Here is a 22,559-nt window from a genome sequence, read left to right on the forward strand (position 1 = left end):
GCTCCTTAAATGTTTATAAAGACTCAGCTCTGCTTCCAGGCACTCTCCTGGTGGGGATAAAACAGTCAGAGAACAAGACTCCTGTCCTGATGAAGTTCACATTCTAATGGGGTGGGATGGTCAGTAAATAAGCAACCTGATAAATAGGACAATTTCACATAGACCTAAATAATAGACAGAGAATGAAAACAGGAAAATCATCATTTAGTAATGGACTGGCGACAAAATTGAGTGGTTAGGAAAGCCCTTTCTCTAGAGATGATATTTAAGCTGAAATCTGGATAACAGACAGCTCCGCAAACATAGAAGGAAGTGTGTTCCAGGCAGAGGGAGCAGTGGCGTAAACAAGTCCAAACTCAGCTTTGAGTCTAAGCTGTCTACAAATACTCCTCCCTTTGTGCCCAGGCCTGTGACTTGCCCAAAGGAGGTATTGAATAAGGCATTCTCGTTCCTTTAAAGAAACGAACAAGAAGAGGAGGAATGCAGTGACTCAAGGTTTAGGCCTTTAAGTCATCTTTTTCCGTGTGATTCTGTGGAGCAGTAGAGGGAGAGCTGCGAGGAGGAGTTTGGGGCATTACAGTGGAGGCAGCAGCATTGTGCTGGAGCACCCGCCAGCAGCCCTGGGGAGCTTCCCGGCCTACACAAGTCCTAACAACAGTTGTTTATTAATCTGAAGTTAAAGGCCAGGCCAGCACTGTCACTGATCATCAGGTCTGACATCGCTGCTGCATCTGTCTGTTGCCTGGGCTGGACAGTCACTTCCCGGCCACTGCCTCCATGCCCTGCGGGAGCTCCAGTAAGCCATTTCTGGAGGACAGAACTCTGGGCTGGGCCAGGAGTCTGGCTACCTGACCTGGTAAGGTCTGAGCAGGGGCTTTAGTGGGCTGTCAGCCTCTCCTTCCAGGACCTCAGCTGGTCTCTGACCTGGGATATTGGTGTCCTTTCTGGATCCACTTGACCATCACAAACTGAAGTGCTATCTTTTTAGTCGAAGGAAAAAAAGAAGGGGGGTGTGCCAGCAACATGTTCAGGCCCTGGCCTTAGCCTCCAACACCATGAGGAGAGGGAAAAGAAAGAGGACAGGAAGGTAGGAAGAGGAAGAGTGTAGGAGGATGTGTTCCAGAAAGTTCCCTTCCAGCTGGCCACCATTCCTGGAGCCCTGGAGGTAGGGAAGGGCTAAGGTTGCTGGCAGACTAGGGGAGGTGAATGTATATGCAGTAGTTATGCTGCCAAGGCAGCTTGGATAAAAAGCCAGAGTGGGGTATGGGGAGAGGTCCATGGGGGTGGGCTGCCAAAATTCCCTGGAAGAGGAGGCAGTCGAGCAAAGGCTGGATGGGGATGGACAAATGGACAGGGGCACAGAGCTTGGAGGTAGCTGTGCAGCACACAGAGAATCCTTCCAGGGGAAGGAGAGTGAGCTGGCACCCTGCCAGGCCAGGGCGAACAGAAATTTTGAGAGCCCCATTCTACACGGCAGAAATGGCCTCTCTTGGAAAATCTCAAACCAAGGGAGAGAAGCAAAGCCAAGATTCATCTGGCCAAGTCCAGTGACGGAGGGAAGGGTCCATTCTGGGGGTCAGAATGCTGCCTCAGGGAACCTTGGGTTCTGGGCTCCAGCAAGTGCCTGCTACCAAATGATGAACTGATAAAAGGTAGTTGACTGTCTGCTGGGGAAATAGCCAGGTTTTGGAGGTGGTTTGGGTCCTGCATGGAAAACAGCAATTGTTGTTTGAAATGAGGAAGTGTGTGTTGTAGACCAGGTCCAGCCAAGGAAGGGAGCCTTGTGGGACCTGTGCTGGCCTGCTACAGTTTGAGGCAGACCCAACGGTAAGGGAAGAAGAGGGAAACAGGCTCCCTTGGCCAACAAGAAGGAGGTCAAGAAAGGGAGGGGCCAAAGCTCACACAGGCAGTGGGGTCTGTTTTCCTTCTGTGCCAGGCCACCAAAGACAGGCTCGTTTGTAATTTCTAGACCCTGTGGGCTAACCCATAAAACCTGTCCTAACAGGTATGCTGGAGCCCAAGGGAGAATGGGCCCCCACTGCTCTTGCGTCTACCTGGGTTTTAGTACTGATCTAATGTTTACTTGCCTGTCTCCCAAGTAGCCTGAGGATAACTCAGAGTGAAGGGTTGTGTTTCCTGTCCTGAGCACAGCACCAGCACACCAAGGTGGTAGCAAATGTTTGTTGACTGAACAAGATGAGATGGCATTATTTTCCCTTTCTCCACTCTGAGGTAAGGACAACATTCCTGTTTCCATGGCTCCCTCTCCTCCTCCTGTGTGTGGTGACAGCATCCTGCTCAGGAAAAAAAGCCTGTGAGGATGCCCAGAAGACCTGCTAGGCAGTTGCCTGAGGCATCCCTGTCACCAATGGCACCCCGGGCACAGATGGGCGAGATGGGCCCAAGGGACAGAAAGGAGAACCAGGTACAGGGTGGGCTTCTCTATCCCCCTAAATCTTTATGTCCCCTACCAGGGCTCGAGCATGGAGACAGGGAAGCTGGCCTTTATTGTGTGGCCGATGATGGTTCCCTCCACAACAGTGATGCTTCTCTGGCTCTCCAGGACCCACATTTACACACAGGAACTGATGGTGTGGGCTGTACATCGAGAGGGTTTGTCCTGCCTGCTCAGGGAGCTGGTCATGATGGCCTTCCCCTGGTTGCAGGAGGACTTTCTTCTTTGGGCCACCAAAGCTCACTGGAAGCTACGACCCAGAAAATGGGCCCAGGGCTGCCAATTCCTGGGGTCAATATAAATTGAATATCGAGTTTTTGGAGGAAGAGAATGAATGTTTGGGTCATGTCTCCTTTGCCTTTCAACAGGCCAACGGCTCAAAGGCTTGCAGGGCCCTCCTGGGAAATTGGGGCCTCCAGGAAATACAGGGCTCCCTGGGGTTCCAGGCCCAAAAGGAGATCGTGGAGACAGATCAGGTAAGGAACCTACCCCAGCAGTCAGGGCTAAGGAGACACAGGGCCCCGGGAACTTGGGTACTGGTGGGAGAAGCCCCTTCTCCTCCTTCAAATGCTGGATTCTGCTTCCAGACCCTCACCTTTGGCCTCTCAGCACTATTTGGGGCTACAGAGAATTCCCACTCGTGCTTGCTTACAGACTTCCAAACCTCAGGGCCACTCCCTCACCAGGCCTCTGGCAGAGATGGCTGTTCTTCAGCTGAAACAGGCCAGTGTGGCTCCAGGCTGGGAGGTGCAAACGGGCCCTCCCGGGTGCTGGGTTTATGTCTGTTGTCACAGGGAGGTAGGAGAACGGTCTGTCTCTTAGGACCCTGGATAATGGGGAACTATCATAGCAGCAACTTAATTCAGAGTAAATTGAGCAACAACGGCCCCCTTGATAAAAAAAAAAAAAAAAGTAACCTCCTTATTAGTATTCACCCACCGGCCCATCATAATAATAAAAGTATTTAAAAAGTTTACCTGGGATGAGACATTAAGGACAATCACAAAGAAAAATTTTCAAAAAGGAGACTAATGAGCTAGGTCTTTCTTTGTAAATTATTATAATACTGCAATATTTAAGCAGTATGTAAAAAAAAAATTTTTTTTTTTATGTAAAGAAAAGGGTCCAGAACACTAGTTTTCAAGTTTTTTAAAGTTACTGGGAATACAGGAATACAGTTATTTTCTTTCCTTTTGCTTTGCATTTTCTTGAATAACCATACTTTTTGTTAAGCATGAATAAATAGCAAAATACTTTCCAATTTAGGGTCTCCTCAATAAATACCTTTCTCCCTGTTGCTTTGTAGTTGCTGAGGACAAACTGGTGGTCTTAGAGAGACAGATAAGGAGCCTGAAATCAGAACAGGACCACACCAAAAAGCGTAAGCTTTTTCTCTGCTCCTGATGTCTTCTTGGTTCTCATTTCTTTTTTCAGGATGTTCCAGATTTTTAGGAGAGTGGGAAAGAGCTAACATTCCTGAACACTTATTATATACCAGTGGCTATGGTAGGTCTGCATTTCCTCATACTATGGTTTTGTTCAATCTTCTCACCAACCCTATTCATGGGTGCCTGCCATTTTGTTTATAGGCGAGGAAAGCGGTCCAGGAGGTGAAGGTAAGTACATCATTCAAGGTCACACAGCCAAGAAGTAGCAGAGGAAGTACTGGATGGAGGTCTGTCATCTCCAGAGTCTTGACTTCTTCCTCAGCAGCCATTTTTCTCAGATCACTGTCCAAGCTTCTTTCTAATCTGGTGCCCAGGCTTGGTGGTGAGGCCCCAGTGTGTTTCTCTGTGTCCATCTGTGCGGTGGTGGGTTTTAATAGATGTTTGTCTCCAGGCTGGAATATCCTAGAAGAGTCCAGGCTGTCTGCCAAGAGCTGGGTATCCCTCCCTGGCCCTATGACTAAGGCCTATTTCCTTACTGGCTCTGACATGACCTGGTTGGGCATGGGGACTATCTTTCAGAGTTCTAACTCAAGCTGACCTTAGCCTTTGTGCCAGAAAGTTTCTCCTGAGGAGCCCTGTCCAGGGAAAGACTTTTTCATCCACTCTTCTGGGCTGGGCTCCAACATTAGTCAACCTCACCCACCCTTTGTGATTTCAGTGCAAATCTTCTCCTTGGGCAAAAAGTCTAGGAAGAAGTTCTATGTGACCAATGGTGAAAAGATGACCTTTTCCAAAGTGAAGACTCTGTGTACCTTGCTCCTGGCCACCAGGGCCACCTCCAAGAGTGCTGAGGAAAACAAGGCCATCCAGAATGTAGCCAATGACAACGCCTTCCTTGGCATCACAGATGAGGTGACCGAAGGCCAGTTTACGTAACAGGAGGAAGGCTGGCCTACAGCAACTGGAAGGATGATGAGCCTAATAACTATGGCTCAGGGGAGGACTGTGTGATCCTGCTGAAGAATGGGTCCTGGAATGACATCTCCTGCTCCTCCTCCTTCCTGGTGGTCTGTGAGTTCCCAGCCTGAGGGGTACATCCCTCAGCTCCTGCTGGGCTTCCTGCTAAGCTCTCTGTAGCTTTGGAAGGTAATTCAAAGCCAGTTTTTCCATACTCAGTGTTGGGTCATTCCTTTGTGGTGGTGGAGGAAAAGGCAGGGGACGCATTTGATGATGGGATGAAGAAGTAAGAAGAGACTGACACTGGGGAATGAGAGTTTCTGGTCCCATCCCTGGCAAATGATATCTTCCACTCCCACTCAAGAGCACAGGATTGAATCAGAGTCAGCCATGGAAACAGCCACATCAAACCCTCTCCTGTACAATGAGGACACTGCAGCCCACAGAGGGACCCACTGTGGGCCATACCTGTGTCAGTGTTGTCACTAGAGCTCAGTCTATTCCTTTGTCTCCAAGGGTTGCCACTACTGATGCTAAAGTCTCCTGCCCTAAGCATCTTCCCAGGGCTAGTTCAGCTCTCTCCATCATATGGGTATTATTTTCAGCTATTCACAAGCTGCCTCAGGAAGCCTCTTACCACCTGACTACAACATGCAACAATGTCTCACCTGACTAACAATGACTAGTCCCAGTTGAACTTGAGGACTGTCATAGTCAGATTTTCTGAGAAACAGAACCAGTATGACATATATATATATATGTATATATATATATATATATATATATATATATATATATATATATATATATATATATATATATATATATATATATATATATATATCTAGGAATTGGCTTATGCAATTGTGAGAGTGGGCAAGTCCAACATCTGTAGGTGGGGTGACAGGCTGGAAACTCTGGCATTCTTGTGCCTGAAACCAGAAGGTCAGGTGGTGGGAGGGAGAGAGGAATTCTGGCAGAATGTCTATTTATAGTCTGGAGGTAGAGTCCTCCCTGAGGAAACATATTCAGGCCTTCAGCTGATAGGATAAGGACCACCCACATTAGAGGGGAGGAGGGTGGTGGGTAATCTGCTATACTTCAGGTCAATTGATTTAAATGCTAATCACATGTAAATAACTTCATAGCAACATCTAGACAAATGTCTGGCCTAATAACTGGACACCATAGCTTAACCATGTTGACACATAAAATTATCCATTACAAGGACAAAGAGCAGCCTTTCTTTCCTGTATAATTTTAGAGACTGGTTAGATATCATGGTGCCTGCCAGCATCATGGGATGCTAGGCTAGGCTTCTATCCACAGGACATCATCTGTCTCAGCATCCCTTCCCTTTACCATAAGATCCTCATCCCACTATAAGCTCAATGGTTCTGTTATCAGTAGAGACAAGAGAAAAAAAACTCTGCAAAAGTGAGATTCACAACCTGTGGGGCCAGTCATGCAGCACCAGCCAGTGAGCAAATGGAATCCCCTTCTAAGCAGCATCTGGTGTTGACTCAGACTCAGTACTGTCATGGCCACAGGTATTTCTCAGTAAGCTTAGGGTGGGGCTAAGATGACATAGAGCCAGTGCAACAAACTAGGAGAAGAGAATGACTTCCAGGACCGAATGCCATTCACAGGGGAGCACTGGTGTTTCAGTGATAAAATTCTTGCATTCCACACTGGGGACCCATGTTTTATTTCAGGCCAGTGTACCTCATGCATAGCCACCACTCATCTGTCAATGGAGGTTTGCATGTTGCTATGATGTTGACCATGGAGGCCTGGTGGTGCAGTGGTTAAGAGTTCAGCAGCTAACCAAAAGATCGGCAGTTCTAATCCAACAGACACTACTTGGAAACCCTATGGGACAGGTCTACTCTGTCCTATAGGGTTGCTACAAGTTGGAATTGACTAGACAGCAAAGGGTTTTTATTTTATTTTTTTGTATGATGTTGAACAGGTTTCAGTGGAGCGTTCAGACTAAGACAGACTAAGAAGAAAGGCCTGGTGATCACTTCTGAAAATCAGCCAATAAAAACTCTACAGTTGTTCATCAAAAGATTTTACCAAAAGAGTGGAAAGATAACCTATATATTCGGAGAAAATTTTGGGGAACCATATAACTTATAAGGGTCTAATACCCAAAATATAGAAAAACTTCCACAACTTAACAACAAAAAGATAAACACACCAATCCAAAAATGGTCAAAGGACTTGAGCAGCATTTCACCAAATATGATATACAAATGGCCAACAGGCACATGAAAAGATAGATGTTCAACATCATTGACCATTGAAAACCAGAAAAAACAAACCTGTTGTTGAGTTGATTCTGACTCATAGCGGCCCTACAGGACAGAGTAGAACTGTCCCATAGGGTTTTCAAGGCTATAAATCTTTGTAGAAGCAGACTGTCAACATCTTTTTCCCTTGGAGTTGCTGGTGGGTTTGAACCATAGACATTTAGGTTAGCAGCCGAGCACTTAATCACTGCATCACCAGTGCTCCTCATTAGCCACTAAGGAGATGCAATCATAACCACAATGAGATACCATCTCACACTGATTAGAATGACAAAGATTAAAAAAAAGAAAAGCAATAGGTATTGGATAGGTTGTGGAGAAACTGGAACCCCCATGCATTGCTGGTGGTCACTGTGAAAAACTGTGGTTCCTCAAAAAGTTGAACATGGTACTACCATATGACCCAGCAATCTCAATCCTAGGTGTACACTCAAAAGAAGTGAAAGCAGAAATACAAATAAACATGTACACCAAGGTTCACTGCAGCACTTTTCACAATAGATAAAATGTGGAAACCACTGAAATGTCCATCAACAGATAAATGGATAAATAAAATATGGTATATATTTTTTTATATACACATAGTGGAATACTACTCAGCTACAAAGAGAAATGAAGTCCTGATGCATGCTGTAGCATGGATGAACCTTGAAAACATCATGCTGAGTGAATTAAGTCAGTGACAAAAGGACACATACTGTGTGATCTCACTTTATATGAAACAAGCAAATACCTAGAAATCAAAATTATTAGTGGTTACCAGGGGTGGGAGGGAGAGAAAAAAAGGGGAGTTTTTGCTAAGGGGGAATTGAGTTTAAGTTAATGATGCTGGAATAATTTGAAGGGAAAAAGAGCTCTATGGATCACAACAGTCCTATCCACAATTGATTATGGGGGATGGTGCAGGACTGGACAGCAGTTCCTTCTGTTGTGCATAGGGTTTCCATGAGTTGGGGGCCAACTTGACAGTAGCTTACAACAACATTCACAAAATGAGACTGGAAATATCTCATGAATGGGCCAAGAGCCACTTTAACTTAGTGAAATGCTTTTATTAAAATTATTTTTCCATCTTATTTCTCTTTGTATATGAACTGCCAGGGAAAGCCACTCACGCTTGGTAAGTGTTGATGAACATTTGCTGAATGGGTACACTAAAGAACTACCAAATGGAGAAGTGGGCTGGACACTGAGAAATGAATGTTGGGCAGCTGCTGTCCCTGACGTCTGCTTCTTCTGCAGGATAGGCAGGTAGAGGTGGGGGTCTGGCTGGGATGTGCTGAAGGCTGTGGGACTAGCAAGGTAAGGGTGGCAGGATCTGTGTCCTAGGACTCTAGCACACCTAGACTGTCTGTGACATCACTGAACTGTCAATCCCACCAGCCTTTTCTCTAAGAACCACACTTGCAGCCAATGAAAGGACAATTTTAATGATGCAGAGTGGAGCAGTTCACTATTTTCAATTCAAATCCAGACTGCTTGCCAAAGGAAGAGGAGATAACTTAAAATATAGAAACACATGTGAAACAGTCAGCTATGGCAAGGAGAAAAAAAGACCAGAAGCTGTTTAGGAGGAAGAAAGACATACATCTACCACCAACTGTACTGAGAGAATGACTGTAATCAAGCATCAAAATTGTCTGAATTTTCTCATAGCCAAGACAAAAATGAGAAATCTGACAGGCAGCCCTTAACTCTATTTGAGAAAAGGGCTAGAGTCCTAGTCTACTCTGAGATGAAAGCCCTTTTGTGTACACCATGCATACTTTCATCTTCAGTTGTAAAGCTGTAGAAGATGCGGGTCTGTGCTTTACTTGGGTCATTTCCAGCATGTGATGATTGCCGCTCAATCAGGGCACCTCAATAAGGACCTCTAGAACAAGCTCAAATTCTTCCATTCCCCTTTCAGCTTTCTTCTTTTAGTTCTTTCTCTGGTACTTCCTTCCCGCTATGTTTCTCAATCACTAGATCCTTCTTTGAGAGTTTTCTATGCCACCCAAGACCCCATTCTTCTCCCTTGCCTATGAGCCAACCCCTTTGAAGAACCTTGCTGATTCTCTCTTCTCTCTGCCCACCTTGCAGGATATGCAGGCACCTCCCCAGGCTCCTGGATGGGCAAGGCTTGCTTTTCCCTGATCCAACACCTGAAAATCTTTTCAGAACTCCTCTCTCTAACTGAGCCTCTCTGCCACCATTCTGCCCCTCAACCTAGAATTGAGAGAGATCACTTCCCAATATTCGTGTCCCAATTTTCATCCGCAAGCAGTTCATTTCTCAGTGCCTGACATTCATTTCTCAGTGTCCAGCCCACTCATTCATTTGGTAGTTCTTTGGTGTACCCATTCAGCAAATATTCGTAAACACCAAGCAGGAGGGGCTCTCCCTGGTAGTTCAGATACAAAGAAAAATAAGATGGAAAAATAATTTTAACAAAGGCATTTCAGTAAGTTAAAATGGCTCTTGGCCCGTTCATAAACACAGGTTATCTCAAGAGAAATTTCAGTTAATCTAAAGATACAAGATTCTCATGACAGTCCAAAGACAGAAACTGTAGTTCCTCCAGATCGCTCAGGACCTGGAACAAGAGGGTAACAGTCACTTTCTCTCTATCTATCTCAAGGACTGTGAGCAGGAAGTTTCCTTTACTCAGGGACCTACAATAATTGACATCTCTTGCATGGGAAACCCAACAAACCCAGGCTGGGGACTCCAGGGATGGACCCCAGGGTCCTTGGAACCTCAGGAATGGTGATGACTCTGAGAAACCTCTTGAGTCCTTTGTTCTGATGAAACAGGAATCTCTGCCATATCATTCCATGCTGAAATTGTCCTGGTTTTGGGGCTAGAAACTGGAAAACACCTCTGACCTAGTCTTCCTTAGCTGCCTCTTAAACATGACGGCCTTGCCTCAGAGCATGCCTGGAGAGGAAGCTTGTGTTCAGACCTCTGTGGAGCTTGGACTGTGCCTCTGGGGCCATGCCAGAGGAAGAAGAAGGTCTGGCCTCCGTGTGCCACATCAGGGCTGAAGGAGAGGCAGCTGAGTTGGTGGGAAGTTCAGGATTTGGAAGCAGGAAACTACACTTTGAGGCCAACTCCCTGACAAAAACCCAGTGGCAATGGAGAAGGCACGTTGGCTCCCTAGGCCTCAGTTTCCCTGTCTATAAGTTGGTCTCTAAAAAAAGTTGGCCTCAAAGTGTAGTTTCCTGCTTCCAAATCCTGAACTTCCCACCAACTCAGCTGCCTCTCCTTCAGCCCTGATGTGGCACACGGAGGCCAGACCTTCTTCTTCCTCTGGCATGGCCCCAGAGGCACAGTCCAAGCTCCACAGAGGTCTGAACACAAGCTTCCTCTCCAGGCATGCTCTGAGGCAAGGCCGTCATGTTTAAGAGGCAGCTAAGGAAGACTAGGTCAGAGGTGTTTTCCAGTTTCTACAGATTACGACTTAATTGTCACATGGAATCAGACCTGCAGAGCCCATTTCAGGAGCAAGGCTGCAGAATCTGAGCATAATTTTCAGTGTGTTACCTGCCTACGCTGGTCAAACTAATCATGGTTTGAGCACTTACCAGCTATTTCTGAATTGTATAGAAAGCCACTCAGGGTAAGTTAGCATGGCCAATACACCTTGCCCTTGGGATGAGGATTAGGTTTAAATTATGTGTGTAAATCAATGTACCCCTGCAAAGTGCAGACACAGCCAGAGTTATCGTTGCTTGCTTCCTCCACCAGAATGAGAACTCATGACATTTGGGGTGAGGCTCCAGCTAAGGTTCTGGATCCTGGAGTTGTGGGGCCTTGTCTCTGCAGGACACTCTCTCTTTGTAGTCATAGCTCGTACTGTCTGTGTGAAAGTAGTAATTGCTGTTACTGTGGGCTATGCCCAGGCCAGAGGATGGTGCTAGGGTACCAGCTGAAGGCTCAGCAGTCACATTTCTCAAACCTCCGTCTTGCCCATACCAGCCTGTATACCCTCTCTGTGGCTGTCAGAGCTCTAGCCAACACACAGGGTCTCCATCAGAGCCAGGGATCCATAGTCCCTAGAACAGCCTCCTTGGTAAGTGTGTCATGGTGGAGCCTCTGGACCAGGAAGCTGTTTGCTCGTTATTGTGTAACTGGTCTGTGCTTTGAAGCCTGCCAGGAATCGGGGATTTTTTTTCAATAGTCAGGAAGGGATCTTATGTCATCATGGGGATGTTGGGAAGTGGACTTCTTTAAGCAGAGTGGCTGCTGGGTTGCTTGGAAGATGGGAGGAGCCTAGGGTGGGGCTTCCTGGGGGAAACAGCACTCCCAGCCCTGGCAGCAGAGGGTTGTGGTGAGTGCCTGTGTGAGGAAGGATGGTGTCTCCAACTATGAACTAAGGGTTTGTTCAGGCAAATGCAAGTGCCATACTCACAAGAAGTGGCATATAAGCATTCATTTATGAGCTAAGCAAAGCCTCAGTCTAGGCTCATCATGACAACTCAGAGTACATGTACTCCTCGCATGTTCTGCAGAGTGGTCATCCCAGCACCATGTGACCAGCAACATTGCTTGTGCTGCTTGGCAAAATCCCAGGGTCGTGGCCACACTGAATCAAAATTTCAGACATCTGTTCTATCAGCGAGGTCCCCAAGTATTGGTTGATTGGCAGGTTTGAAACCACTGCCGGAGCAGCACATTGACCATAGCCACATTCTGCCGGCTTCTCACCATAACAGGAGCCCCTGCACCCAGGAAGCTAGGGCTTTTCCACACCTTGTAGGCCACACGTGAGGTGAAGGGGGCCTTGTTTAACTCTATAGTGCCAGACCCCAAGTAATCCCCTCAACTGATCCACACTACTGAAAACAAACCTCTGACCGAAATCCTTCCGTATGCATGTTCAGGGCCTTACTGCTGTCTCAGGCACTGAGAAGCGAGCAGCAGTTGGAATAGCTCTGGCGAGTAGCAGGACATGTGAGGTAGCAGGCGAGACCCTGAGTGGGGAATTGTGTGTATTCGGGCTTGGGAGTGTTTGTATGTGAGCAGTATTGTGCACGTGTGAGTGTTCATCGAGTGTCTGTATGGAGACCAACAGATCTCAGTGTCCTGGTGTTGGGAGACTCAGCTTCTCCTCCCCCAGCCTATGTCCAGGCCTCTGTGCACGCCCCTCACAGAGGTGCATTGGCTCTGGTGGTTTCCCAGGCTGGAGTTTCTCCTCCTGCAGCCTGTGTCCAGGCCTCTCTCTGCACAGCTCATGGAGGAGCATTGGCTCTGGAGGTTGCCCAGGCTGGAATTCCAGAGGCTTTGGGTGAGACCTGTAGGTGTCTGGTCATGGACAAGAGGGTTAGAGGGGCCACAAGTGGTCCCAAATGTGTGCTGGGACATCTGGATGCTAACATGATCCTCCACCCCTGCCAGGTCTTAGATCTTATGTCATCATCAGCTCCCACTCCCACCCCAAAGTCCTCCACCGACCACTGAGTCTAAGGTGCCCCAACTCCAGTGTATCAGTCGTGGTTCTTCAGAGAAATGGAATCTGTTGATTTAAAGAACTGACTCATGCAATTGTGGGGGCTGGCAAGTCCAAAATCCATAGTATAGGCTGATAGGCTGGAAACTCAGGTAGGAGTTGATGCTGCAGTCTTGAGTCTGAAATCTATAGGACAGGCTGTAGGCTGGAAACTCAGTAGAATTTCTATGTGACACCCTTGAGGCAGACTTTCTTCTTCCTGCGAAACCTCAGTTTTTGTTCTTAAAACACACTTAAAACTGATTGGGTAAGCCCCCCCCGCCCCCATTATCAAGGATAATCTCTTTTACTTAAAGTCAACTGATTGTAGATGTTATCCACATGTACAAAACTCCTTCAACGCAACATTTAGACTAGTGGTTGATTAAATATCCTACCCAAGTTGACACAAAATTAGCCATCACACTCAGTCACCATAGCATTGCCCCATTTTACTTTCTTCTTAGCAATTACTATCATCTGAAATCATCTTGGCCATTTTCTGGTTTACCTGTTCAAGCCATGTCAATACAGCAAAGTCATTAAGAGTGAGGCTCTGGAGTCAGACAGCCTGGGTTCAAATCCTGGCTCCACAACTTTCCAGCTGAGTGACCCTGGGCAAGACACCAGCCCTCTCTGTGTTTTAGTCCCCTTTTTGGTAAAATGGGGATCATCTCAGTGCATACGTCCCAGGGCTGTTGTGAGAAAGAAGTGCGCTGATACATGTAAAGCAGTGAGGGCAGTACTGGCCTACCACAAGACTACATCATTCACGTCTGCTGTTCCAGTGCCTACCAAAGGGCTGGGAGCCACACAGACACTCAGTAATGAATGAATAAGCAAATGAATGAATGAATGAATCTGAGTCCTCCCACAAATGTATCATTTAACTCCCTTCTCTGGCGCTTGGCTCAGTCCCAAGCTGGATCCCAGGGAGGAAGCAGCAAACTCACTTTGGAGTAAGGTCAAACAGTCAGAAACCCTGCATGTCGCACAGCCTCCTTTATGGGCAGTCCTCATGGATGGTGCTGGGTTTCCTTTGCCAGGCAGCTGTGGCCTGGTGAAACAGGGCTATGGCTTGGTGCTGCCTTCTGCTGGATGCCTTCTATTGGCTGGCCAGCAAACCCAGAAAGACAACAGTGGGCCAGGTGAGCGTCGGGGTCCCATGAGCCCCTTGTTTGCAACTTTGGGTGCTCCTGCTAGTCTCCTTGGCACATTTCCCTGGTTTCTATACCCACTTGGAATGCCTTTCCCTAAATACCGCTTCCTCAGAGCAGACCCAGATGCATGTTTCCACAGGATGACCACAGGTCTGACATGCTGGGCTCTAGCAGTCCTCACTGTCCAGCAAGCCCTCAGTGCTGGCAGAATTCCTGCCTGTGCGTCTGTCTGCTTTCCACACTTAGACTGTGAGCTCCTTAGCTCAGGACCCACGCCTTCAACCACACTGTCCTCCTTGTCTATTCTCTCTCGGATCTGGATTCAGGGCAATTTCAGAACCCACTCTGGGGCATAACTTCACTGCTATGCTTGCCTGGGCCCTGTGGAGGCTGGATCTGTGGGCTTGTCACCTGGTCCCTCTGGGACTTTTGGGGTATTTCTCTGAAGCAAGTCAGAACCAGTCTGTGGGCACCTTTTTCGCAGAATCGGTAGGGAGAGAATCTAGACATTTCTCTAAATCAGGTTCTTTTGGAGAATGCTACTGTTTCCTTATTTAGTGGGTGACCCCACATTCTCAAAAGTACAGAGGAGTTCATGTTGGGACCTGTAACTAAGAAAACCGTGCAGACTCTGCCTTGGGGTGCACAGAGGGCTGGTAGGGTCTCCTACACGTCTTAAAAGAGATGACGTTATTGTTCCACTGGCCAAAAACACTGCCCTTGTTTCTTGTGCTTGGGCTTCTGAAAGCCCCACTGAATGGAAGCAACAGGATTCTTACAGAAGTCCCAGAAGGTTCCTTCACTCAGGTTATTGATGAGGCTCGGGGCTATCCCCTGATCAGGTTCTCTCAGGTCCTGCAGAGCAGCGCCCACTTAAGCCAAGAATGGCAAACAGTAGCACCCACACTGCCCCTTTCTTACCCATGTCTTATTTGCAGTAAGACCTTCCTAGGCCCCCTGAGGAATGTGCCTCGTGGGCCTCTACTGGAGAGTTGTTTGTTCATCATTGTGTAACTAGCTTGAATGTCAGAAGCTGCCAGGAACTGGGGATTGTTTCAGTAACAAGAGAAAGATTTCAGCCAAGTGTTTGGCACATGTTGTTGGGAAGTGCAGTTTCTTTTTAGAAATGCTGCCCTAGGTATGAGGTGTGGCTGCAAGAGTACTGGGAAGAGGGGTGGGGCTTGGGGGTTTCAAACAAAAAGGGCCAGAAAGGGCAGCCCCTGGTCCCCAGGAACAATGGAGACAGTTGTTGGTTTCCTGTTTGGAGGGGAGGGATTTGTTGCTCCTTCCAATGGGCCTGTGGAAACCTGGCGGTGTAGTGGTTAAGAGCTACAGCTGCTAACCAGAAGCCCAGCAGTTCGAATCCACCAGCCGCTCCTTGGAAACTGTAGGGGGCAGTTCTATTCTGTCCTATAGTGTTGCTATGAGTTGGAATTGACTCAATGGTAATGCATTTGGTTTTTCAGTTTTATGGGCCTGTGGTTCATCCAGGCAAGTGCAGGGGTGATTCGAGTTTCATAAATCATTTTTGCAACAGGGTGTCAATGACATCAACTGAATATATAGGAATCTTAGACCTGTACATTTATAGACCAAAAGCACAGGCTTTGGGCTCAGTGACCTTGTTCATGACGCAGCTCTACCACTGACACTCCCTGTGACCCAGTCCTCTCCCTTCTCTGCACCTTGGTTTTCATATTGGTAACATGAGAAGGGAGATCAGGTTATCTCAGAGTCAGAGTGCGGAAAGAACATTCCTGGACTTTCCAGGCAAGGGGAGGATTAGGGGTGAATTTGAGTATTAGATAGACACCATCTGCTCCAAATGTCATGAGATTTCAGATTGATTTAAGATTATGCAGCTGGTACTTCCTCCCAGGAGCCAAGAAACAACCATATTAATGCAGACGGAGAGAGTACCTGGTCAGTGCCAGGAGGAGAAGGGGTCCCCATGGTGCCGGGCAGACCACTTCCCGCTCCCCTATCCGATCCTCACAAAGCTACCCAGTGATACTGTGCCACCTCCTGGGCTCAGCCTTGAAGAGAGGCAGCCACAGGGGCTCCAGCCTGCATTTAATGGAAGAGTTCTGACTTAGCAGGATATACTTTGGGAAGGGTGCCAGTAGAAGGAATCTGAAGCCCTGAAACAGGATGAGATCACCCTGGGAGTGACTGCAAGCAGAGATGAGAATGAAGAATTGTGCCTCTGGCACTCCACCACTAAGTAAGTGCTCAAGGAGAGGAAGAGGAACCAGCAAAGAAGACCGATAAGAAGCAGCTAGCAGGATCAGAGTAAAAGGTAGGAGTGGAGTCCTGGAAGCCAAGAGGTGGCCTTGAGTGGGAAGGAAGTAGTCAGTTGGATCAAATGCAGCTGATAGTTCAGGGACAGTGAGAGCTGAGGAAGACTCACTGGATTTTGGGACAGAAAAAAAAAAAAAGAAGTCCCAAAATCTTATCCCTTGCAACTGGGAAAGCAGGCTGACCCATCTCTCCCTTGGCAGGTCTTCAGTACGTGAAACCAAAAAACCAAACCAGTTGCCACAGAATCAGTTTTGACTCATAGTGACTCCATGTGTTGCAGAGTGGAACTGCTCCATAGTTGTGACCTTTTGGAAGCAGATTGCCAAGCCTTTCTTCTAAGTTGCCTCTGGGTGGGTTTGAACCACCAACTTTTTGGTTAGTAGCTGAGTGCTTACCAGTTTGTGTCACCCAGTGTGTGAAGCTGGCCTCTTTCTTTAATCTGACAAAGTTGTCCGCAGTAGCCCTGCCTTCTGGGGTTACTACGTGGCTCTGTGGAAAAGCCCTGGTGGGAGAGGCAGTCAGTCACTTTTTTATTGGGATGTAGGCAGCACAGAGATCTGGGCCCTAACTCTCTGGCCAGGCTGTGGAGCCAGGCATCGCCCACCAGCCGGCAGCTCAGAACTCGCAGACCACCAGGCGCTGCTCTCCGCAGGACTTGTCGTTCCACTTGCCGTTGGTAAGGATCTCCACGCAGTTCTCTGCATCACCGTTGTTGTTGGGCTCTCCTGGGGCCCAGTTGGAGTAGGCCAGAGGCTCCCCTGTAGGGTAGGTGAAGCTGCCTTCTGTCTTGGTGTCAGTCATGCCCAGGAAGGCTGCCTTGTTGTAGGCCATGACCAGCTGCTGCACAGCAGCATTCTCAGCCGCAGAGCGTGGAGAAGCCACCTGCCCACCTGCCTGTGTGCACATCTGCTGCACATCTTTGAAGGACTTCTCAAAGCCGCCTGTCTTGAAGATCTTCTCACTGACACCCCGGCCATTGGGGAAGAGCTCCACTAGGAGGACAGGGGAGCAGGTTGGGGCTGTGGCAGCCCCTGGCCAGGGCTCAGGAGCTCTAAGACTCTAAGGTGAGACACATGGTTCCAGAGCAGCCCCATGGCACAACACACCCTGCATCCTCACAGCAGCCTTGGGAGGTGGTACAGTGGCCCCCCATTTCCAGAGAACACTGGAACTCAGAGAGGTTAAATAAGAGGCCCAGCATCACACAGCTGTCTAACGTGGAGTTAGGTCGTTCTAACCCCAAAGTTCAGATGTGCTATCTCCAGTTCACCCCGTGTTGTATGCCAGAATTAGTATTTTGATTACTGTGTAGAACTGGGGAAACATGGTCCAGAGAAATGACACCAGGCAGCACAGGCCAGTCTCTGAGCACACAGCAAACCCATGCAGCCAGCCCTCTCTCACCCCCATAGGTCAGAGAGGCTCTGTGCCCTGGGATGTGGTGGAGGGAGAGGAGAGGGCAGGGTTGGATCGCTGAATGCTGTGATGTGCTAATCTGTGGTCTGCGTGTGGGTGATGCCCCAGCCAGCCAACCTCACCCCAAAGCAGTGGGTGAGGGGATGAGGGCTTCCGAGAGGTGTGTGTGTTTGTGCATCAAAGAAGGGATGGGGCAATGCTGAAGTGATCCCTAGCTGAGAGTCAGAAGGCAGATCTATCCAAGTGCTCGCTTCCCTTTTCAGAGTTTCTCATTCCTCACCTCTGAATTGGGGGCTCACTGCACAGTGACTTGTGTGACATGTCCAATAATCTTTTTATCCCCCGTTCTAACCCTGTGGCTTCTGGGCCCCAGCGTGGTAATCCTCGGCAGAGGCCACCCTGACCTCACGGGGCTGGCCAGAGTCCAGGCTGCACACTGACCCACTGTCCTTCTCTGAGTGGCTTCAACAAGGGCTCAAGGGCAGGTCCTCCACAGGCTCAGGATGGCGCCCGGAGCAGTCCTGGACAAGGTCAGAGCAGGAGTGTGTGTGCTGCTCCTGGGTGTGTGATCTGTGTCTATGGTGAGTATGCACGTGCACCAAGGAGTGTGCCCACACACTTATCTGAAGGTGCAACAGCACGCTGCGGTCCACCCAGATGCATGTGCACATCTGCATGTGCAACATACGTGTGTGTGCTCACATATGTACCAGTACGTGCAGTGATTATGCTTAAGTACACACGTGTTTGCATTATTGTGTGTGTGTGTGTCTGTGTGTGTGTGAGTGTATGTCTGAATGTGTTCACGGAGCAGGGGAGGGTGAAGCACCGGATCTTGAAGTTCCTATCCATGAGCATGAATACTTAGGAGCTAATCCTACAACCCAGATTCAGGGCTCCCTTGGGCTATGCAGCAATACCTTAGGGCTCTCCCCAACCTGGCCCCACAGAAGGAAGAAAGGCACCCTGGGCTGGGTGTCCCCTTGCCTTTGTGCTCAGGTTCTATCACAGGGACCAGTACGGCAGACGTAGCAGAGAAGGTCTGTCCAACTGAACAGAGCTCGGCGCTAATCCGGCTTGGGGCACGGGTGGAATGATGCTGCGGGGGTTCAAGAGTCTGAGAGCCTTAGGGTCCATGCTTCTGCCAGCTCTGTGAACTGATAACATAGTTCTCATCCCTCTCACTTGTCCCATGGACCTACCTCCAGCTCCTGAAGCGTGCAGCTGCCTTGTTTTACCCTGCCTTAGCCCTCTCCCTGCCCCAGCCCCGGGTCCAGCCGGAAACGTGGTTCAGCCGCATTCCCACTCTAGACCCACGCCCAGGCCTGCCTCAGGCCAGCCAAAGGTCTAGCCCAGCCCAGGGCCAGGCCAAGGCCCAGGTCTGGTCTGGGGCCAAGCCTGACCCTGGTTCAGGAGCAGGAGCTCACCTTTCTTATACTGCAAGAAGCTGGACTGGAGGTGCCGCACCTGTCCCTGCAAGGCCTCCACTTGCTGCCGCAGAGCAGCCACATCTGCAGCAGAGAGGGCGCTGAGTGAAGACTCGTCCAGGACAGCCGGGAAGGGCTCAAAGCTGGGCCTCAGAGAAGGTGCCCAGTTGCAGGCGCATATTGGGGGGGAAGGCACAGCTGGCCCCCGCTGCCCCCAGGATTTCCTGTGGTCTACTGTGAAGTAACTGGTAGGGCGCCCCTGAGCAGGTCCCTGTCCATTATTGACATCACACCAGATAACGTTTCGACTCCAAATTCTGGGAATAGGATTGCACCTTCCTGTTGTTTATCAGTAATACACATTCCCTAAGTACTCCCATTCATTGGGTTATTTGATGCTCAAAGCAGTCCTATGAATTTGAAAGGCAGCTACGGTTTTCCTATTGGTCAGATGGAAAAAATACCCAAGTTTGGCTTCCAGCTAGTACTAGGGGCTAAGACCAGAGCTTTGTTCTCCTGCCTTCCAGCCTGTCAGCCTTTGCTGCATTCATCCACCCCCTGTAATCCACAGGACAGACAGCCAGGAAGAGGGGGTATGCCCTCCCACGGGCGCCCTAGTGGCGGCTCTCAGAGACAGGGGGTTACCTTACCTGGAAGACCACTGTCTCCCTTGGCACCTCTGTCTCCAGGAACGCCTTTGTCCCCCTTTAGTCCTGGGGGACCCCTGGCACCTGGAGGTCCCTGTGGACCCACAGCTCCAGCAGGCCCTGGACTCAGAGGAGAAGAGCTATGTGAGCTGGATACCCATTTCCCAGCTTTGCACCCTCCTTGTACACTGTCCTTACTGCCTAGGAACACATCCTCCCCATGCACAAACTGTCCTCAGAACCCAGCCATGCCCTCTCCCTACAAACCGACTATCACCCCGTCACCCAGCAATCCACCTTCCCAGCACACTGACAGTCCCTGTCACCCAGCTGTACACCTCACCAGCACTGTCTCCGTCACCCAGCAGTCTATCTCCCCTGCACACTGGCTGTCCCCATCACCCAGCAGTCCACCTCCCTAGTACACTGACTGTCCTCAACACACAGTGGTCTACCTCCCAGCACAATAACTGTCCCCATCACCAAGCAGTCCACCACCCCAGCACACTGACTGTCACCGTCACCCAGCAGTCCACCTCCCCAGCACACTGACTGTCACCATCACCCAGCAGTCCACCTCCCCAGCATGCTTACTGTTCCTATCACCCAGGAGCCTACCTCCCCTGCACACTGACTGTCCCTGTCACCAGCAGTCTACCTTCCCAGCACACTGACTATCCCTATCACCCAGTAGTCCACCTCCCCAGCACACTGACTGTCCATCACCCAGCAGTCCACCTCCCCAGCACACTGACTGTCCCAGCAGTCCACTTCCACAGCACACTGACTGTCCCTGCCATCTAGCAGCTCACCTCCCTGTACTGAGTGTCCTCACTGCTCAGCACTGCACTGTCTGTGGCTACAAAGTCTTAGAGCCCAATGGTGCATCCTCCTTGAGTATAAATCCTCCCCGTTACCCAACAATGCTGCCTCTGACTTTGGTGGTTTTAGTGGTGGTGGAAAAGGAGGCAGTGACAGCTCCATGTGAGCACATGGGAACAGGGGCCCGGTCCCAGCTCACCTGCTGCCCCAGCATTTCCAGTGGCTCCACGCTCACCAGGGGCTCCTCTCTCTCCTTTAGAACCTGTAGGGCCTCTAGTTCCTGCCAAGCCCTGCATGCCTTGGGCTCCTGCTTCTCCTGAGTAAGGGACAAATAGGGACAAATACTCCTGAGAATGTGTTTGGCACGTATCATTTCCTTAGCAGTGGAGATTTTCTCCCACAGGCCAGGGTGAGAGAGAACTGGAGAGATTGTGCTCCTTGCTGTCCAGAGTCCTCTGTGGAGGGTAAGAAAGTATTGTCAATGTGGGTTTGTGGGGAGACACAAGCTCAGGGATCAGCCGATCTGTCCCTTCATGAGCCGGCAGGAGCCCACAGCAAGGCCTTTCCTGTGCTAATGGTTTGGGCTGTTCTTGGCACTTCGAGCATGCCATAGGGCCCAGCAGGGACTTCCACTAACACTCCTCCCTTCTCCCTCAGACCCACGACCTACCCACTACCTACCTTTGGGCCCAGCATCTCCTTTTGGGCCTGGTTTGCCTTGAGGTCCTATGTTCCCCTGACTCCCCGAGGGGCCCTCTTTTCCAGCTGGACCAGGCACACCTGGGGGTCCTGGAGGTCCTGGAGAAGAGGGCCAGTCTACTCAGTGACACGGAGTCATCTTGGAAGTGAAAGTGCACGATGAGAGCAATAATAGAGGTCAGACAGGCAACATCATCCTAAAAGAGTGCCACCCAACAGTAGCCCCAGTCTGCCCTGAAATCAGCTAGTGCTCCCTTCAGAATGACTTTCTTCCTTTTTTCTGGGCTGTTCTCTGCTGGCATGTCCCTGGAACATGAGAGTTCGCCCTCTACTGGCAGAGAGTAGCACCACCTGGAGCCACCTGTATTCCCTACCCAGTTGCTCACCACGTGATCCAGAGTCTCCCTTTGGTCCAGGTTCTCCTGTGGAGCCATTATCCCCTTTGGGCCCAATTGGGCCAGTTGGTCCAGGCATCCCTGTTTGTCCTACAGCTCCTGGCAAGCCTGTAGCAGTGGGAAAAAAAAAAAAAAAAAGGATATAAACCTGGCCCTAGGCCCAGGAGGAGCCAGCTGCATTCCTTTAGCAGCTGCAGGACATAGACATTACATCTCCACCTCCACACACCTTGTGGAATGGGTATGGGCACCCTCATTTTATAGGTGAGAAAATAGGCTTTCCTGGGGTCAGACTAGTGGGCTGGATTCAAGCTCAGGCCTGTCCCACTTGCTGTGCGGTGCTCCTTCCCCTGCCCCAAGACCATGGCATTGACCACAGGCAATCTGCCAGCATTTACCCTCGGGTATTGGCTCCTTGCTCTCCCCTTCCCAGAACCAGCGTTCATATCAGAAATGGCACCTGACAGGTGGTGCTAACTTGTTCATTCGGTTGTTTGTCCATTTGCTCATTGTGTGGTTCTTTTGTTCATTAAGAAACCATCCATGGAGCACCTACTTTATGCTTACCACTGAACAAGATGCAGAGATTAGCGCCAGGACCTGATCTGCAACAGGTTTGTAGCAGAATTTTAAGCCGCGAGACAAGGGTAATAAGTGAGGAAAACCATGCATGAAACCACCCCCCCCCAAAAAAAACCTGTTGCCGTGGAGTCAATTCCAACTCACAGCAACCCTATATGACAGAGTAAAACTGCCCCATAGGGTTTCCAAGGAGTGCTTAGTGGATTCAAACTGCTGACCTTTTGGTTAGCAGCTGTACCTCTTAACCACTATGCTACCAGGGTTGTAGTTGGTGCTAATCCCTCACAGCCCTCATCCTGCCCAGCCCCAGCACACTCCCATCATATAGATCTGTCTTTCTGAAGGAAGAAATACCACTTAAGGGCAAGAGAATGTAGAGATTTGTGCAGAGGGAAGGTGACATTTCAGACTTGGAATCTGTGCTCCTGTGGCAGAAGAGAGTGTGTGGTGGGAGGGGCCACTGTGCTGCTGGTGATGAAAGGCTCTGTTGGGCATTGTGTCCAGCTTTCTGTACAAATCCGCACT

At 49.4% G+C, this 22,559-nt stretch overlaps 2 protein-coding genes across 7 annotated transcripts in view; one reads left to right on the plus strand and one right to left on the minus strand.

Moving 5' to 3' along the window:
* The first annotated feature begins 2,368 nt into the window (after positions 1-2,368).
* On the plus strand, positions 2,369-5,057 carry LOC126081620 (mannose-binding protein A-like). Its single transcript, XM_049893569.1, is given in 5 exon segments — positions 2,369-2,425; positions 2,824-2,931; positions 4,045-4,071; positions 4,459-4,771; positions 4,774-5,057. Coding segments are annotated over 5 exon segments (663 nt in total). The 3' UTR covers positions 4,932-5,057.
* Positions 5,058-7,703: 2,646 nt separating this feature from the next.
* Positions 7,704-22,559, minus strand: part of SFTPD (surfactant protein D) — an 85,991-nt gene continuing 71,135 nt past the window's right edge. For 5 of the 6 annotated variants that reach the window (XM_049894716.1, XM_049894717.1, XM_049894715.1 and 2 more), the window contains 6 exons: positions 21,444-21,560; positions 21,040-21,156; positions 20,558-20,674; positions 19,540-19,656; positions 18,890-18,973; positions 10,510-17,038 (listed from right to left, as the gene is read on the minus strand). In XM_049894716.1, coding sequence (XP_049750673.1) covers positions 16,662-17,038; positions 18,890-18,973; positions 19,540-19,656; positions 20,558-20,674; positions 21,040-21,156; positions 21,444-21,560 — 929 coding nt within the window. In that variant the 3' untranslated portion in view covers positions 10,510-16,661. Of the gene's footprint in view, positions 9,499-10,509; positions 17,039-18,889; positions 18,974-19,539; positions 19,657-20,557; positions 20,675-21,039; positions 21,157-21,443; positions 21,561-22,559 lie in introns of those variants that run through there. The other variant, XM_049894719.1, reaches the window with a different exon arrangement.

The sequence above is a fragment of the Elephas maximus genome, chromosome 8 (genome assembly GCF_024166365.1).
Source record: "Elephas maximus indicus isolate mEleMax1 chromosome 8, mEleMax1 primary haplotype, whole genome shotgun sequence".
NCBI lineage: Eukaryota > Metazoa > Chordata > Mammalia > Proboscidea > Elephantidae > Elephas > Elephas maximus.